The sequence below is a fragment of the Castor canadensis genome, chromosome 15, assembly GCF_047511655.1.
Source record: "Castor canadensis chromosome 15, mCasCan1.hap1v2, whole genome shotgun sequence".
Lineage (NCBI taxonomy): Eukaryota > Metazoa > Chordata > Mammalia > Rodentia > Castoridae > Castor > Castor canadensis.
In genome coordinates, this window is record NC_133400.1 from 1,291,701 (window position 1) to 1,310,517 (window position 18,817).

Below are 18,817 nucleotides of genomic sequence, written 5' to 3' on the forward strand. Positions count from 1 at the left end.
CATTTGGCCCACGGTCTTGTGTGTAGACTAAAACCCATGGGCGCCTGCCACAGTTCACCAAGCCTCATCTTATCTCAGCTCCACCTCCCCTCATGCCCTCCACTTGGTCCAGTGCACTGCCTTCTCCCCTTTCTCACCTCCCCGGAAGATTTGGGGTCTCTCCGGGGAACTGCTGTAGTCATTTGAGTGACTTTTCTGTAAATATGTCTTCTCTGTCCACCCTGCCATCCCTGCTGGGTGCTGGTGTCAGAGGGGCTTTGGAGTGCCAGGGTGGAAGACGTGGTTCTGCCTGAGGACAAGGTCCCCTGGGTGGGAGGTTTGTGTGGGCAGTGACCCTGTGGTGTGTCACTGGAGCGGGAACTCTGCAGTCCATGTGCCCCAGTGTCTAGCTTAATATTTATCTGCTCCCAGCTCAACACATGTCCTTCAGGGGAGCCCAGGGCTCCTCCAGGCCAGGCCCAAGATGCATCTGGAATTGCTCAGATCATGCTGTTGTGTGTGCCCACCAGTGGGTACCTGGGTATGACCACACATTGACACTTGTGTGTGGGCTCCTGTGGGTGAGGCTGTGTGGAGACATGTTTGCCTGCCTGTGTGTCTGCCATGTCTGCAGGCTCCCAGGTCTGTACACCTGGAGGTGCCCGAGGGTGGCGACTTTGCCCTGTCCAGATGGGAGATCAGTTCCCCCACTGGGCGATTGCTGCCACCTAGTGGTCAGGCTAGGGACACCACCATGGGTCTCCCGGCCACGGGAGGTGGCTGCAGGGGATGTGAGTGGAGCTGGGCAGGGGTCACTTATGCCGGGCCCTGAGTCCAGCCTAGATGGTGTAGGGCAGAGACCTTCAAAGTCAGCTCCTGAGGGTGTGTGAAGAGCAGAGTTCCTACCTGCCCGGGGCATCTGGCTAGAGCTTCCACCCCTGTCTCAGGGGATGTGGACACTGCTGGCCGGGGTCCCACTTGAGCCATGCTGAGATGAGCAGGGCAGGTTAGGACTTCCATCCTGAAGTCCGCCAGAACCTTCTTGAGACCCAGCTCAGACAGGCCACTCTTCTGGCCACCCCAGCCCCAGACACTCCCGGGGTGGGGGGGGGGTTCGGTCCAAGGCCCTTTTCAGTCCCTTCCTAGTTGTGCTCCTTGGCCCCATCTAAAGCCCCACTATGGAGCCTTCAACACCCCCACTACAGACCTCAGGCCTACTCCATGCCTGTTTGGGAGACCCTGGGTGGGGGTCACATCTGACTCATGTGGGAAGACTGGAAAGATGGCTATGAGCCTCTCATGGGCAGGCCGAGGTGAGGTGGCCCACCCTGTGGAGTCTGCCACATGCAGGGCCCAGACATGTGAGAAGTGGCAGGGCAGGAAAGGACAGGCTGGGAGTGGAGGGACCATGTGCACTCCTGGCACAGGGAACTTCAATGGGCAAGGGCCTGGGGGGGGGCACGTTAGGAGACTTGGAGACCTGTGGGCCTATGCGTGAATGTGTCATCCAGGGTAGAGGGCCACCTTGCTCGTGGACATTGTGTGAGACCTCTAGAAACAGGGAGGAGGCTGAGGCCATGAGGCTCCCCCAACATATATTGTGGGGCTGTACAGGCCTTCCTCTGCTCAGGCTCCTTAGCCACCCTCACTGGACACTGGGGCTTTCAACGGGTTCTCAGGACCTCATGAGCCCTGGGCAGTCAGGGCCTGGCTGGAGGACGGTCTTCAGATCCCACTTCTCACACCACCTCACTTGCTGCTGGGGCCTTGCTGATTTCTTCCAACAGCTCCTATCCTTCCACTCTGCTGGCTAAAGACACTGTCCAGCCCCTCCTCTTTTGAGTCCCCACACTCCTGACGTGGTGCATGGCCTATGGTGGTCCCGAGAAGTGACAGTCGAAGCAAACGCTTCCTGGGCTCCAGTGAGGAGCAGAAGTGAGGACAGATAACCACACAGGCAGGAGGGTTTCTGCGAAAATAGTGGGATATATTTGAAAAGACGAGTGCGCTGTGATGCTTACAGTACGACCTCCGAGTGCCCCTCCGTGTTCACCGCACGAAGGAGGCTTGTCGAAGGACCACAGCACCTTCTACAGAGGCAGTTTGGGCCTGATTTGGTCTCGTTTGAAATGTCAAAATAGAACCCTTTGACACACATTGCACCCAAGGTAAAAACTGAAAAACAAGCCAGGAATCGAGGCTCCTGCCTTTCCCGAGACGCGACGCGGTCTCCGGATGTGCCGAACCGGTGGGGTCACATCAGTGCACGTGGCGCGTCGCAGCTGGGACCTGGGGCTGGAGCCCAGTTGGAGAGGCTGGCAGGACTCTCTGGGCTACAGCCTGCCTCACCTCCTGACCCAGTCTCCCACCCATCCAACCCCTCGGGAAAAATGAGATCCAGAAGCCTGTATTCACATTACGGCATGAATTAGCACCAGCGCCTTCAGAGCAGGCTTGGGGATTCCTAGAGCCAGGAGTCCCTCGTGGGAGGAAGGCTCCAGAAAGGAGGCCATGGGGCTGAGGGGCATGGGTGGGAGCTAGCTGAGAAGCGATCTCCACGTTCCATAAGGGAACCCGGGTGCCCGGGTGAAGGTGCTCTGGAAACTTTGGCAGTGTGGACGGTGGCCAGTGTGACCTTGTTGTCAGAGGGAGAAGGCTCATTGTGCTCTTGGGGACCAGGTGGCTCAGAAATGGCCCAAGTGAAGAACCTCATGATTTTAAGGTCACTTTGGAATTCCAGCAACAGCAGCAAGTCTAAGAGTGGAGCTGCCACCGTCCAACTGACTGCCTTAACGTACTTCCCTGCTAGGTGATGGGGAGACCCTGTGCAAATCTTCAAAGGTCGAGTTCTACAGCGTATGGCACCTGGCCAACAGGGCGCTTGGGGGTGGGGACAGGCATGAGCTGCCTTCTTCAAAAACTTGGCAGCAGGAAAACAGCTGTGTGGTCTCACAGGGGCTGTGGCTGGCCTGTTCCTCAACCCCAGCCTTCCCGCCCTGCTCAGAGCAGCACACCCTCGACTCTCACATCAGTCAGAGCGTTTGCGGGTAAGTCGGGTGCACGGAAGCAGGTGAGTGGCCCCAAGCGAGTTGTCTTGGGTACCAGAAAGGAACCCCATGTCTGGGCTTTATTCCCACGTGCTCCTGTGGTCACTCAGAAGTATCCTTCTTCAGAGGGATCTTGAAGCTAGTCAGTCTTTGCCCGAAGAGCTGGCTGAGGAGGTCACTCTGGGACTCAGCGGTCCGGTAGCCTCGGGGCTCAGCAGGCTCAGCACCGTGGACAGCTCTGCCCCTCTTTGGGGGCCTGGGCAGGGGCCTTGCTTGGGGGAAGGCCTTGCCCAGTGCCTCCTTCCTGGGGGTGTGGCCAGAATCCTTCCTCTGATCTGCTGTCTGTAGCCTCATCTTACCGCTCTGGCTGCTGGGTCTCGGCTTGACAGGGAGCACACGGCTAGGAGTTGCCTGCTTTCGGGGAGCCCTAGGGGGCTTGTCAGGGGCCAAGGGGGTTCTTTCCAAGCTCCCCATGCTCTCATACCTGGTTGGCCCCAGGGCCTGGGCCTTCCTCCTCTTCTCACTGTTCTCTCTCTTCTCTCTGGGGTCTGGACACCCTCGGGGCCTCTGGTCACCAGCTTCTCTGGGCCCCTTGGTACAGCCCTTGGCCTGGGCTCGAGACAGGGGCTGGTCTGGTGTGGGGCTCTGGCTGGGACAGCTAGTTTTGGCTGGGGTGGTAGCTGTCTCGCTTTGGAGCTGCCCACTGGCTGGCTGGGGCTGGCTGCCACCCCCTGTCTTGGTGCTAAGCTGTGGTCCCCCATTACCCTGGGAGCTGGGTCTTTGTTTGGCTTTGAGGGTGGTGGGCTTCATCCTGTCCTCAGAGCTATGGGGCAGTTCTCCAGATGCTGGGCTTTCTATCCCCACGGGCTTCCTCAGCTGTGCTGGGATCCTGGGTGCTTTACTGGGGGTGGACACTGATGTCTTGTCCTTTGATAAGCTCTGGGAGAACCCTGGCTTGGCAGCACCACCCTTGTGATGGGGGCGCCTCCCTTTCCCTACCCCAGGTACTGTGTGGCTTGTGGTCACCAGTTTCTCTTTTTGGAGCAAGGAGGGATCTCCTAGGGAATGGTCAGGGGCGTATTTGCCTGGGGCGCCTGAGCTTCTGAGTTTCCCTGAGAACAGGTGTGGAGTCCTCTTCCCCCCCAGGGGAGCTGGCTGCTTGCACTGCCTAGGACTGTCTGGCAAAGCCCCATCCTCGGGCCTCTCCAGGGCTCCATCCAGCTTGAGACCATCTCTGTCTTCAGCCAAGGCAGCCAGAGAAGGAGACAGAGATGGAGGCGGAAGCTCCTGACTGCCTGAAGGTGGATCGTCTTCCCTGACTGCGTGGTCCACCAAGTCGATGGGCCTCTCTTGGATTTGGGGCCAGCTCTCAGTGATGCAGGGAGCATCCTTGGAGCACAGCTGGGGCAGGGCCTGGAGAGAGCCCTCGCTCAGGGTAGGGCTGCCTGGGGACTCTGGCCTGTCCATGCTGCTGGATCCTGGGGGGCTGCTGGGCGCAGCCACCTTACGCCGCTTGCTGGGCTGCATGCCCTCGAGGACTGGGGCCTTCTGCCCAGGATTCCCCGGCCTCCTTACGCCCCGAAGCGCAAAGGGCTGTTGACCACTCCTCAGGTGCTTGTCCATGTGGCGGTCGAACTGCTCCTTTTTGGCAAAGGTGTAGTTGCAGGAGCTGCAGATGAAGGACCTCCTGATGACATGCATGACGTTGGCACAGAGCTCACAGGTGTACAGCGGTGTGTGTGGCAGCTCCCGCTCCTCTTTCACCCCGTGCTCCCCACCCAGGTGTGTCTGAAGCTCACAGAGCTCAGGGTAGACCCTTGGGCACCGGGGGCACAGGTAGACGCGCTGCGGGCTGTGCACCACCAGGTGGCGCTGCAGCTTGAAGGGCTTGGGGAACTGTTTCCCACAGTGGTGGCAGTCCCGGGAGGGGTCCTTGCAGTCTTCGTGCACGGGGATGGCTTGGAGCAAGGGCTCGCTGTGGGACCAAGGGTCTGGGGATGGGCTGGGGGATGTCTTGGCAGAGCCTGAGCGGGTGGCAGAGCTGCCGGTCAGAGCAGGAGGTGTCAAAGGACCATCTTGGCTCAAGGAGGCGATGCACACCTTGGGTCTTAGCCTTTCCCTTGAGGTTTCCTTCTCGGCTTCCTCTCCTGGCTCAGACACCTCCCTGGGGCTCTGGCTTGCCCTGCCAACCGAGTGCCTGCCCCTGTGGGGTGCGGCTGCTTCTTCCATGACGTTGTTCAGAGAGTGTGTGATATCGCTGTCCCCCTCCAACCCCCCAGGCAGGTCCTCCAAAGACCGCCGCGCCTGCCCCTTGCGGGCAAAGCGGGCGGCATGCTCCCGCAGGTGCTGGTTGTACATCCAGACGTCGGTCACCTCCTTCAGGCACATACCGCAGGCCCACGGCCCCGCCTTGCCCTGCACGTGCTTCTCCTGCAGGTGTTCCTGCAGCAGCTCCCGTGAGCCAAACCTGCGTTCCACGCACATGTAACAGATCGGGGGTGGCGAGGGGCTGTGTGCCAGCTTGTGCAGGTCCAGCTCGCCCAGGCCGTGGAAGCGCTGGAAGCACACCCTGCACTTGTAGGAGGTCCTCCTGCCCTTTGTGGGCCAGTCTCTGCCTTGGGCCTGTCCTACCTCAGCTGCCTGCTCTGTCCTTTTGCTTGGTTGTCCCTGTGAGGTCCCTGTGGCCTTGAAGTCAAAAAGGCTTGGTCTGTGGAGGCCCACGAGGTCTTCACAGGGTCCCAGAAAGCAGAGGTCTTGCATCTCCAACTGGGTGCTGAGCACCTCAAAGTCTTTGGTATGAAGAGGTGGCAGGCCGGCATTCCTGGGAAGCCCGTGGTGGTCGTTGTGTTCTCTCTCCAGATTGGGGGGCTCCGGGCTCACGTCCCCAAGGGAAGAGGACGTCTCGTCTGTGGGAGCCCGCAGCTCCAGTCCTCTCCAGGCTTCAGGGACCATGTGCAGCTGGGGGATGGCCTCTGACCACTCATCCTCATCCTCGGGGCAGTTGGAGGGCACCTCACCCACACAGCTGGCCTCTGCACTGGGTTCCAGAGCCCACAGGCTGAGGCTGGGGGCCCAAAGGTCAAAGCCAGGCTCCCTGGTGCTCAGGAGGCCATCCATGAGGAAGGACTCGGGAAGACCAGTGGCCTCATCATCCCATGGGTCCTCGCAGGACAGGCAGAGGGAGCCCGAGTCACTGAGATCTGTGGGCAGCCGGGAGGAGGACAGTAAGGTGCTGCCTCCCACCTCACTGCTTGGCTGGCTTGGTGGCGGTCGCTTTGGCCTTTTGCAGCGTTTCCCGTAGACTCTGGGGTTCTTCTTCTGAGTGAGGCGGCCTCCCAGGGGGAAGAGCTGGGAAAAGGATACCTCATCATCAAACACACTCAGAGGGTCCCCGAGACCCAGGCTGGGGGCTTCAGTGATGGTGCCCTCAGGCTTCTGGACCCCACCCCCAGCTTCTGGGGTGGCCAGGAGGCCCTGGGGGCAGTTGCCAGTGATGCTGCCTGCTTCAGAACTGGACTTCACGGGAAGGCCCAGTGTCCTCTCCCCAGAGCCCTCATCTGACCCACCCTCGGTCCTGCTGCTGTCCTCTGCCTTCTGCCTCCCAGCAGCCTGAGATGGCTCTCTGCAAACGCCCAATGCTTTTGGTTCCCCAAAGCACCTAGCCAAGCCTTCCTTCCACCCATCCAGCTGCTCTCCTGGCAATGCCCCCTCTAGCCTCCCTCCTTGGATCCTCCACTCTTGGGGTGACTTCTCTGAACACAGAGCCCCCAGGCCAGCTTCTGCCATGTCATCCAGCATCCTGGGCCTCAGCATGGCCAAGTGAGGTGGCTTCCCCACGTCCACCCCACACTCTCCCTTGGGTGCGAGGCGATGGCTCAGAGGGACCAGATGATGGCCAGTTGCAGGAGATGGACCCAGGAGGTGCTTATCTGAAGTGACATCGGCAGAAGCTTGGGGACCACGTGCCTCCCGGAGCCTCCTTGCCCTCGGCTTTCTCTCTCTCTTATTCGGTTTTCCCTCTGAGTTGCTGTGGGAGTCTGCTTGCTCTCCACCTTGCTTTAGGCCTTCTCTTTTCTCTGTCTGTTTGGGATGGTGCCTGTGGGCCTCCAGTCGGCCTGGTTTCCTGGGTTTTGAGGCCAGAGCCCTCACATGCTCTCCCTGCTGAACCTGGCTTGGGGGGTGTCGTTGTGGGTTGAGGGGAGCACCTGGTGTCCCAGGTCCCCTGGATCCCTTTCTGGCAGCCTTCAATGTCTCAGAACCCAGGGCATCCTCAGGTGCTACCAAGCCCTGGATGGGAGATGGCCCAGGAGGGTGGCCAGGGCCCATTGGCAGGTGACTTGACCTCTCCTTCCTAGGAGTCTTTCGACTTCTCTTCCCAGTGGCCCTGCATGTTTGGGCCATGGGTTCCAGAGACTGGACAGCAGGCAGGGCCTCTGGGCTCTGCTGGGCGGTGGGCTCCTTGTGCCGATGCTTCCTGGCTTTGTGCCGGCTCAGGCCAGCAGAGGAGCAGAAAGAGGCAGAGCAGACTTCACAGGTCACTGGTGGCCCTGCTGGGGTTTGACCTTTCCTCTGGCCCTTCTCCATGGGCTTAGGCTTTTTTTTAAAGCCACGTGGTCTCTGTTTGGGGTCTTGGGGACCGAGGGGCTTTTTCTGGGGAGTCTGGTGGGGAACACTGATGTGGCTTTGGGGGGAGTCGGACTTGAAGTCACTGGCTGAGCCACTTGGAGAGGTATCTTGGGACAGGTGGCACGCTGTGGGTGAGCAGGAGGTGGTTAGGGCTTGTGTGCTAGCTCTGGGCACCTTTGTTACAACGGCCTGCCTAGCCCCAGGTGTTCCCGGGTCCCCCTGTCCCTCGCTGCCAGCACTTGCCTCACCTTCCAGGCAGGTGTCTGGCCCTGCAGTCTGCAGAGTGGCAGGGTCCATGAGCATAGCCAAGGCACTGTGGCCTTCCCTGTGGCTAAGGCAGGGCGTGTTGTTCAGGGTGTCTGAGGAGGGGTCCTTGGACATCCCATCAGGGCTGGTGGGGAGTGGGACTCCCCTGCAGTGGGTGTCTGGTATCCCAAGTCCTCTGATTGCCTCTGTGTCTTCTTCAGTGGGAACACTGGGCAAGTCAGCAGCCTGGACAGTAACTCTTGGGGAGGTGTCCTCCCCTTGTGGGGGAGCAGTGGCAGGAGGCCCTCTCAGCTCCTCTCTTCTGGAATCCTCTGGAGTTCTTATTGTGTTGTCTTTGGGGCTGTCTCCCCCTTGCCTTGAGGGGGCTAAGACATCGACAAGGCCAGGCTTCCCTGAGGGAGGGTCTTCAGGGCTGCTGGCCACCAGGAGAGGGTGGTGAGGCAGGGTCGCCTCCAGGCCACAGAGGCTTGTCATTAAAGATGGGGGAGCATCTGTAGGGGCTTGGATATAGCTGGCCTCTCCAAGAGGTGCCCAGGCAGGACCAGCAGGCCAATGCTGGGGGCTGGAAGGGTCCCCGCAGGAGGAAGGTACAGGGAGCAGCTCCTTTGGATCCCCTTGGGCTGCTATGACACTGTGAGATGTGGAGAGTGAGTCTTCCTGGGGCAAGGGCTTGAGGCTGCAGAGAGTGGGGGTCCCCGGGGAAGTGGGTGAGGGGGCACAGGTGACCATGTCCCCGGTAGAGGCTGCTGGGGTCTCCTCATTGAGCAGCAGCTGCGGAACAAGTCCTGAGCTGGCTGTCATTTCTGGGATTCTGTCTCTAGGCTGCTCTTGGCTGCAGGCCACTGCCAGGGAATCTCCCTCAGGGGAGGTGGGGGAGGGCTGAACTTGCTCCTGATGGCTCAGGGCTGCCCTGCTTCCCTCACACGTGTCTCTGCCTCCGGCTGGCCTGGCCAGTGGGGTTTCCAGCTGGGTAATGACTTTGGTGCGGGTATCCAGCTCCCCTGGGCTCCTCTGGTTACCTGACCGAAGTCTGCTGGCTTCACCTTCACCCTTGGTCTTCTCAGCTTGGCTGGGTGAACCCAGATGTCCATCTGCCTTGGGCCCCAGCTTATGTCCAGCCATTGCAGGGATAGGTGTTTCCTGTACACGTTCTGGGGAGCCACCTTTCATTCTGACCCCTCCAAGATCTGAGGGATCCCTGGGCTGCAGGCTCTGTGCATCGGCAGATGGTGGTCCCTGCAAGTCCCAGGTGTCTTCTTTGCTCCCTGCTTTGGTCCCCAGGACCTGGAGTGAACATAAAGAGTTTGAGACTGGGTCTTGGGGCCTCCTGCCAGGGCTGGCATGGGGAAGCCAGGCAGGATTTGGTGTAGGATGAAACCGAGCCTCACCACCCTGGATGGCAGGCAGTTTGGAGGCCCCTGCTGGTGCCAATTCCTCACCCTCAAAGCCAGGCTCTTCTGCCATGGTGTGGGGCACAGCTCCCTTGGGCTCTCCTGTTCTGCCCTCAGAGTGTCCCTTAGAGGCACTGCTATGACTGGCGCCTGGAGGCAAGGTGGCACCCAGAGGTGCATCCCCGTGACCCTGAAACACCAACTCAGGAGACACATGCACGATGGGGTCTCCGAATGCTTCCAGTGCAGCTGGGGCTTGGCAGGGCCCCTTGGCCTTAAGGGGTTCTGGGGAGTGCCCTCTCCTCTGTTCACAGAGGGACGGCAGTGGGATGCTTTTGTGTGTCCTGGCAGTCTCGTTATTCTCAGGAAAAAAAGGTTCACAGCTTGGGCTGCCCTTGACCAAACTCTCAGCATCCAGGAGGGGCTCCCCTTGCTTGTTGGGGTCAGGCAGACAACCACCTAGGGGAACCCTGGTGTCTCTTTCCATCTGGGAGGCACTGGAGTGTTGCACTGCTTGAAAACCGAGGAGGTCCCCTGAAGGGCTGTAAAGCGCCCCAGAGACTGGGTCTTCCTGGGCACTGGGGTGGGAGGCTGCTTCCACTGGGGAGCATGTGACTTGACAGGGCCAGTGTCCCTGGGGGCTTCTAAGAGCCTGTTCTCCCTTTGGACTTGATCCACCAAGACCTGTAAGGTCGGCTGCTGAGAGGGCGACTCTGTGGGGTGAGGGAGCCTGGAGGGTGGGCAGCGGGATGGGCTCTGGGCCAGGGCCTATCCCGCCCACTCTGCTTGCACATATGGCTTCGTCACACTCTCCCGGGGTCCCCTGTGTGTCCTCTTTCCTTTGCAGCTGGTTTTCCAATTCAGTGACCAACCTTTTGATCTCTAGTTCGTCCTCACACAGGTCGCTGCTCATAAAGGCTATGTTACATTGGCTTCCTCTCCCAGGCCCAGGGGGAGGGCTGGGGAGCACCGTCCCATCACAGAGACACTTCTCACCAAATGCTTTTCTCTCTGAGAGGTCAGGAAACTGTCTGGAAATCATTGCTGGGGATGCTTCTTCCAGCAGCAAAAATGAGGGGCACAGGGGATCTATGAGAGGCTTCTTTGGGACAGGGTCAGCACATGCCAGCTGTACGTTTGTGTTCCTGTTTGTAGATAGACTGTCGTAGAGCGGTGGGTCAAATCCATCCTCAGGCAGCCCAGAAAAGAAAGACGTGGACTCCAAGGTCAGTGGTGACTGGGCTCTGCCTGTGTCCGTTTCAACTGCATACGGTGGAACCTTTGTCGGTTTTGGCTCAAGGGATTCCACATTGCCCTGGGCAAGGCTGGCTGGTGGTGGGTTTCCAGCAAAAGGCTTGGAGTACAGGTGTCCAGTGAGACAGTCAGCCAGGTCCTTGGATCTGAGGAACAGTTCTCTGGGGGTGCTGTTGTTAGGCCAGGACTCTTTTTTGGTAGCTGTACTCCCCGTGGAGTCTCTGTTAAAGTGAGCAGGGTCACAACCAGGATCAGAGTTCTTAAAAAAAAGGATGCTGGGTTCAGGATTGCTAGAATCCATGGTGTCAGTGACGGGTACCAGGCATTCTTCTGGTTGGGAAGCAGGAGTGTCCTCTCTGTCCTGAGCCTGGTGGGGTTTTGTGCACCTGGAGGTGCCCAGCACACCATCTGTACTTAGTGTTGGTGCATTCCCACTGGTCAGCACTTCAGCGCAGCTCTCTGATGGCCTGGGTCTGCCAGTGTCACCTCTGCTGTTAGACTTTGGGGGTCTGGGGGTTTCTCTCACATGGGTAGCTGGAGGACCAGACATGTCTCTGAGTTTCATGGTGTTGAGGACTAAGTCTGCAGTCATTTCAGGTTTCATGGCCTCCTGGATGAAGCCCAGGGGTGGGTGGTTTTCGTCTGGGGTTATGGCATTGTGGGTGGGGACCTGATGGGGACTCCTGGGGGCTCCGGTGGGGTGATCTGCACACTTAAGGCCTCTTTCCACAGGGGTCTTTCCAGCATCCAGGCTTTGTGATGGGCCACATGGCTCCCTTGGGGTGGGGGAGCCCCTGTCCTCCCCAGCTTCTTGCCCCACAACCTTCTTGGGGCCCTGGGTCAAGTCCTTTTCCTTCCTCTTCTCTCCTCGGTGCCACCGCCGACGGCCATGGCGAGAGTGGCCTCTGAAGCCAGAGCCCTGCTGCCGAGGACCTTCATCCTCCTCAGACTCAGAGGCGCAGTTGTGTGCCCCGAGTCTGCGGTCCTGGGTGCTGGGCGGGGGCCTCCCAGGCGTCAGGGGGCTGCGTGTGCCCTGGTTGTGCTGTGCCTTCCGCCTGTAGCGCCTGTTTTTCTGCTGTACGATCTTGTGGATAAGTTCTTTGCTCCACGAGCCACCCCGAGCTTTCCTCTTCCTGGGGCCCTTCCCGGGGGGCAGTCGCAGGTGCTTGGAGCTCCTGGTCTCTGTGGGGAGGGAGGTGGCTCTCAGGTTCAGATCTGCAGGGCCCTTGGGGGCCTGGCTTCTGAGGTCCCCGTGGCGGGGCGGGGGCTGCTCAGTGCTCTGGGCCCTCCTCCTTGGCCTTAGGCTGATGGCTCTGGAGGACCCCTTGGCACTGTTGGCTATGTCCAACTCTTTCTGGAACAACTTCAACTGCTTTCCTCTCCTCTGCCTCCTGACCAGGCTGGTGGCACCTGCCTTCCTGGGGGCCAGGCCCAGGGAGCGGGTTTTGGGCCTGTTTCGGGCTGGGCAGTCTCTGTCCCCAGGGCAGGGAGCTTGGGGCTCTGATGTGGCAGCTCTAGCTGGGAGCAGGGGCTGGGCGCTGTTCTCTGGAGTCGTCCCTACCCGGGTGTTGGGGGGTTGCCCTGCACTGGGCCCTCTGGGGCCAGAAGGTTCCTCGTCAGCAAAGACATCAATGAAACTGCTGTCGATCTCAGGATTGTCTGACTGGTACTCCATACCGTTGAGAGCTTCGGTGATGAGGCTGTCCAGCTTGGCGTCATCCTCCATGTCCATGTCCGAAGCAGGGAGTGGGAAGGAAGAAGTAGCCAGGCCAGGTAGGAAGCTTGTCCTCAGAGGGTCATCTTTGCCATCTGTCTGGATGTCTCCAGCGAGCAGGAAAGGGACGGTCTGGCTGTGGTTGAGCAAGCCCGTGTCAGTGTCAGCAGGTGCTTTGGGGGTGGAGGAGGGTGTGGAGAGCCCAGGGGCCTGCTGGGGGCCATCCTTGGTCCTGGCCAGGAGCAGGCTGCAGAATTGTCGGTGCTCCAGGAAGGCAGCCAGGCTACTGTAGTTCCGGTCACACTGTCTGCAGGTCAGCAGCACGTCCAGCTGGTCCAGGCTGGCGCTGCTCAGGGAGAAGTATGGGGGTGGCCCTCGGGGGAGACCCTGCAGCCCACCTCTGCCCATCTCAGGGCCATCGTGGGGGAACGGGGTCTCTTCCAGGCACTCGAAGGTACCCTCGGCCCCCAGCCCATCTGCGGGGAAAGGGAAGGCCTTGGCTGGCTCTGGTTGGTAGTGGCTGTGGAGGGCATGGGGGGGCTCTGGGGATGGAAAGGGGCTACTGGTCTCCTGGGAGTGGGTGGGAGGGTGGAAGAAGGCCGAGGCCCCAAGGGAGCTGGGGAGCTGGCTGTCCTCTGAACTGGGGTTGGCTGGGCTGCTGGACGGTGGTGACAGGGATGAGCAAGTGCTGCTGCCTGTTGTGTTGGTGGCAGGTGAGGGCAGCGGGGACTCACTGGGAGAGGCTCCCACCACTCTGGGAGGGGGCAGGCTGGGGGCCCCGAGGGGTGACACCTGGGACTGGGTGCCCCCAAAGAACAGGGGCTGACTCTCCGAGTCCTTTAGCCCACCATAGTTGAACAGCCCTGGTGAGCTGCTGGGCTGGCCTGGGCCGCCTCTCATGGCCACCAGTGGCTCCCCAGGCCCAGCTATCATGCTGTTAGAACCCATGACCCCCTGGCTGCCCCCCTGCCACTCGGGGGCCCCCCCAGGGAATGGCAGCCGCCTCGGCACCCCTGTTCTGTGGGGGTTAGGTCCAGGACTTGGAAACATTGGAGGCCAAGGCAGAGGAGAACTCTGGGGGAGGCAGAGCTGCTGGCCTGGGCTGGGCTGGTCTTCAAAGAACGTGGTCCTGGTAGTGGCCGGGGGGCCTAGGGTAGGGGTGGGGTAAGGGGCTGCCGTGGGGTCCCACAGCTGGGGCAGTCTGGCAGGTGGGGGCCCAGGGTTCTGCAGCTCAGTGTCCAAAGGCCCCGGGCTGGTGCCCATCCCATTGGCTCCGTAGTTCTGCCCTGCAAAGCATCTCTGGGGCAGAGGGTTTGGGGGCCTCCCAGGGCTCCTCAGTCCATCATGAGCAGCAGGGGGTCCTTCAGGAAGGACTTTGGTCAGGCTCTTGGGCAAACTGTCCGGGAAGGGGCTCGGGGCCGAATGAGCAGCACCAGTTGGGGAGAGGGTGTCTTCAGGCTTGCTGGGGGCCTCGAGGCCACCTGGCTGGCTGGGGTAGCAGGGCAGAGGTCGGGGGGTCGCCCTGGAAGGCAATGGATAGGCAGGGCCCATGTTCCTGGTGGACTCTGGCCACGTTCCCAGGGGCTGGTGAAAGGCAAACAGCAGCGCCCCAGTGGCACGCTCGTGCCTGACTGTATGTGCAGTGAAGGACTTGTTGCTGACCACTTGTGGGGCCTGGGCTGAGAAGGGGTACTGGAAGGAGACCCCCTGAGGGCTGCCAGGCCTGCTGCCTTCAGGAAAGGGCTTGGGCTCAGCAGAGGGGACTCCAAAATTAGCACCTGGAAAGTTGTCTTCAACAGTTGGAGGCCAGGGTTCAACCCCAGTGGCCTGGAGCTCAGGGTGGGAGTCAGGCCTGTGGGGGCTGGTGCCGCTGTTCTGGGGGACCCTCAAGGGCAGAGGTCCAGGGGTGGCACTTGGTGAGGTATAGTTGGTGGAGGTAAAGCTGGAGGGGGCCTCCTCAAAGCACCTTTGGGAGCTGAGTTCTTCGGGGGCAGGCAGGGCCTCAGCCCTGGGAAGACTGAGCCTGTGGTGGGATCTACTCCCTCGGCCCTGGGTGTCCTCCACCTCTGGAGCCTGGGGACCCTCACGCTGTGAGTCCTCGTGGGGCTCGTCCATGGTGGGTTTGGCCCTCAAGCTGACCATACTCAGACTGTAGAGCTGCGGGGGGCTGTTTTTAGCTCTGCCAGCCAGCCATGTGTGAGCCTGGGTGTGGCTCTTCCCTGGTGGGGCACGGGGACTGCCCTCTTTCCCAGAGGGGTCGCCCAAGGCCTGGGCCCTTAAGAGCAGGGCCTCGGACTCCACTACCTTGACCGGCCTTAACTGGGCTTCAGAGGACTCCTGGGACTGGACCCCACTGCCTGTCTCCCTCAAGCCCTGGGAGGTCCTGTTGGGCGGGGAGTGGTCTTGGAGAGGGTGCTGGGAGGGGTGCCCCAGGCCACTGGCAACTTGGCAGGGTGGCAGGTCTCTGGTCATGGTTGGGGGTGGTGCTCCTCGGGGCTGCTCCCCTGGCATGGCCCCGCCGTCCTGGGAGCTAGGAGGATGCAGGGATCCGACTGGGGCCATGGGGAATGGACCAGACAGCCATCCTCACTTCTTTGGGGACCCTGGGGAAGCCTCCTCTCATGGTCCTGAGTGCAGCCTGAAAGGAAAGGGCAGAAGTGAGCTGGGGTTCATGGAGGCTGGGATGTCCATCCCCACTCTAGACAGAGAGCCATGCTGGGCTCTGTGATTGCTCATAGAGGCCACGGCCAGGCCAGAAGCAGCAGTTGTTTCTGTTGTCATCACAGAAGCCTCTGTTGTCAGTGAGAGGCTTCTGCCTCTCTGCCGCAGGAAGCAGGGACTGAAGAGTGGTGGGGAGAGAGATGGGTGGGGGGATGAGGGAGAGGACACAATGAAGGAGAGGGAAGGAGGCCATCTGGGATCTGAGAGTCCCAGAAGACCATTGCCCCTGCACAGCAGTTTTTTGTTTTAGTGGTTTTTTTTTTTTTTTGGTACTAGCATTTGAACTCAGGGCCTACACCTTGAAACATTCCACCAGACCTTTTTTGTGATGGGTATTTTTGAGATAGGGTCTCACGAACTATTTGCCCAGGTTGGCTTTGAACCATGATCCTCCTGATCTCTGCAGGCACAAACCAGGGTGTGGGCCCCTGGGCCTTGGGGAGGAGAGGCTGCTCTGGACAGGGCTGATCTGCAGCCTCTGCAGGGCACAGGCTTGGACAGCCAAGGTGGCTTCTGCTTGCCCGCTGCATAAAGAACTATGGTTTTAAGCTTCAAGTTGGCCCCTGACAGCCTGGATCCAGGGACAGGCGCTGGGGAGACAGCTGGCAGCCCCAACTACTGTCTGTGCTGGGAGATGGAGGCAGTGGGGTGGGGTGGAGGGGGCCTTGGTCTCAAAGGCATCATGGCCAGGGGTGGCTGCCAGCCTCTGAGAGGCCACTCGTCTACATACCTGGGGAGCCGGGGCCCCTTGCTGGGTCACCACACAGCTGCCTGAGGAACGGGGCTTTCTTGGCTGTAAAGAAAGTAGATAGTGTGTTAGAACCGTCGTGGGGCTTGGCTGTAGCCTGAGGTCCCTGAGGAGCAGGTAGGAGGGAGCGGTTCCAGGCAGCTCAGTCAGCCTGGAGGCCCTGAAGGCCAGGGACACACTTTGACCCAGGTGCGTGGACCATTTCATGCTTGTTTTCTGTTACGTTCTTACTTCTGCACAGATCATGCATTCACGCATAGAGAAGGCACGGGGGAAGTGGGGAGAGGCCCTGCCCCTCTCTCCTTGGGCAGCTTCTTGTTTCCTTCCAGGTTTGTTATTTTCTGTGGGTGCTGGAGGTGGAACCCAGGGTCTTGCATGTGCTGGCCAGGTGCTCACCACTGAGCTACACCCAGCCCCCTTTGGACTTTCTTGATTCAAGTGCCAGCAACATGAAGGGACACTCATTTCCCTCTTTTGTGAATAGGTCTGCACCTTAGTTCTCACCCCACACCTGCTCTGGCCATTGCTCTAGGGGACTCCCTGGAAAGGCTCTTGTCTGTCTGCACATCCATTCCCCCCTCCCCACCCTGCCACAGCTGGAGAGCCCTCCAGCTGCCTCTGGGTCCCGATCCCTTGTAGACACTGGATGGCTTCCTACCTTGACCTCTATACACAGTGTGGGTGGGTGCACGCAGCTATGGGGCAGCTAGTAGGAGGTTTAGAGTGCTGATAATTTGGAGGTAGACTGTCTGTCAAATTAACTCCTGTGTGGTTAAATGTGGCCAGGTGATCTCTGACCCTCTCCCGTCTCGAGGTGGGGTCTGGCTCCCTCCACTGGACTGTGCCAGTTGGAGGCAGTTGGGCCAGGTTACTTGTTGCTAATAGGCAGACCAGGGTGGTAAGGAGGGTGCCAGGCTCTTCACACCAGTCCACGGAGGGTCACGCAATATACTCCCTGATCGGGGGACACAAGGCACCAGGACAAGGGGACCCTGGAGTGGCCCCTAGAGAGGCCACATGATGAGGAGCTAAGGTCTTCTGCCCTTGGCTACACAAGGAACCACTTGGACAGTGGCCCCAGCCTCGGTTGAGCCTTCGGATGCTCTGCCTGCAACCTCATGGGAGATGCTGCCCAGGGTCACCAGGCTGAGCCACGCCTGCCTTCCTGACCCCCAGAAACTGTGAGGCAACCAAACCCTGTCTCAGGTCCCAGGCTACTACTATGGAGTGACAGTGGATGACTGCTCCATGGTGTGATGGCAAGAGGGGTGCGTGCCTCCCTGCAACACAGAGAGTCCAAAGGCATTCTGGGTACCAGCACCACAGAGAAGCAAGTGGGCCCTTCCCCAAAGATGGGTAGCTGAGGCCTGGAGAGATGGAGAACCGTGGAAGCCACCTGGGACTCCATTCATCCATCAAATCGTTCATCCAGCCACCTGTCCATTCACTCACTCACTCACTCATGCATTCACTCGCAAGCCTTTACGTCTGTGCCGGGCACAAGGCAGGCAGCCATGAGTGGCCGATTCATGGCTCCATCTTACCAGAAAAGACAGTGAGTCAACAAATAGCTACAGATGGGGAAACTGAGGCTCAGAGAGGTGGCTGCACAGCTGGCACTGAGCCAAGCAGGGAGGTGAGGCAGCCAGCCTGTAACCTTGCCTCTCCTGTGCCTTGCGGAGACCGGTTCAGTACAATGTTCCTCTGGCCTTCCCATCCTGCTGGTCTCTGCCTCCAACTACCCAGCCCGTGGCAGAACCTTGCCATCCCACTCTGTGCTCGGTCTCTGGCTCACATTCTGCACCCCAGGGTGCTCAAGTACTGGCCACTGGCTCCCCATCCAGGGGCAAGAGGACCTCGGGCAGTGTGGGGTCAGCGAGTACCCTAGTCTCGGGTTCTGGCCCTGCCCAGGCTCTGGGTAAAGCCCCTTAGTGCTGCTGCACTGGTGTGGGTTTCAGCCAGCCGGGGCCCTTTGAAGTGGGGAGATCCAATCCCCGGATCCCGGGTGCACAGGGAGCCCCCAGAGGGGTGGGAGCGGTTCCCTTTCTTTCAAAAACAGTGACTGGCCCTTTTCAGACCGGCTGCCCCAGCGCCCTGGGTAACTCAAGACTGTGGTTGGCTGGCTGGCTCCTCTGGGGTGTGGGGCCACTGCCTGCCCAGCCCCCAGCCTCTGCTTTCGTCTTCTTCCAACCTGCCCTGCCCTCCAGATCTGGGCCTCCTCCCTGTCCTGGTTCCTTGCTAACCAGTTCTTCCTGGCTCTTCCTATGGATGCCCCCCACCCCTAGACTTACCTGGACACCCCCTCCCTTCTTCTGCCACCTTGGGAAACTGTGCAGGTGGGCTTTGGGGCAGCTGGATGGGAGCTCAATTCCTGTCTCTAGTGCTTCATGCCTGGGTACCTGGACCCCTAGCCCTGGAGCCCCCTTGTCTATACAGGGACAGTCACTGGCCTTACCTCAAGGGTGTTAAGCAGCCAACCCAACCGCAGTCATTTCACGCAGACCTGTACCCAGTAGGAGTCTGCTCTGACAGAGGCCATTCTCAGGGGAGGACACAAGGCTCAGAGTTCTCCCCGCACTGGGGCCCTGGCACTGCCCACATGGTGGCCTAAGGTGGGCCCAGCACATGGGTCTCGGGTGCAGGTCAGGTGGGTGGGGAGTGGCCAGGATGAGGTTCACACGCAGCTGTGCTGCGCCTGTCCATTCTCTGAGCCCGCGTTGTGCCCCAAGATACGGCAGATGGATGAGATGGACAGTGTGGACACTTCTGGCGCCTCCCAGCCAAGGTTGCATCCACACGTGCTATGCTCATTCACTCTATCTCAGGTGACTCCATGAGGCTGGACTGCTTTCACACTTCCAGGTGAGGAAACTGAGGCAGGGAGGGGTGAGGTCACTTGCCCAGGCCGTGCATTGGAAAAAGTGGGGCCAGGAGGTGGGTCAGCTGCCCTGTGCCAGATTCTTGACACCTCCCTGGCTGGACAAGTGACCCCAGGTGGCAGACGTGTAAGAGCTAAGACAGAAATGCAAGGTTGTCACTGAAGACAGGGCAAAGAAAGTGAGTAGGGCTC

General features: G+C 60.0%; 1 protein-coding gene across 1 annotated transcript; it reads right to left on the minus strand.

Moving 5' to 3' along the window:
- Nucleotides 1-1,758: 1,758 nt before the first annotated feature.
- Znf469 (zinc finger protein 469) lies at nt 1,759-15,779 on the minus strand. Its single transcript, XM_074055487.1, has 2 exons — nt 15,730-15,779; nt 1,759-14,916 (listed from the first exon to the last, which is right to left on the minus strand). Exon 2 carries the CDS (start codon nt 14,838-14,840, stop codon nt 3,129-3,131), a length of 11,712 nt encoding a protein of 3,903 aa, XP_073911588.1. The 5' UTR covers nt 14,841-14,916; nt 15,730-15,779; the 3' UTR covers nt 1,759-3,128.
- Between the last annotated feature and the right edge of the window lie 3,038 nt (nt 15,780-18,817).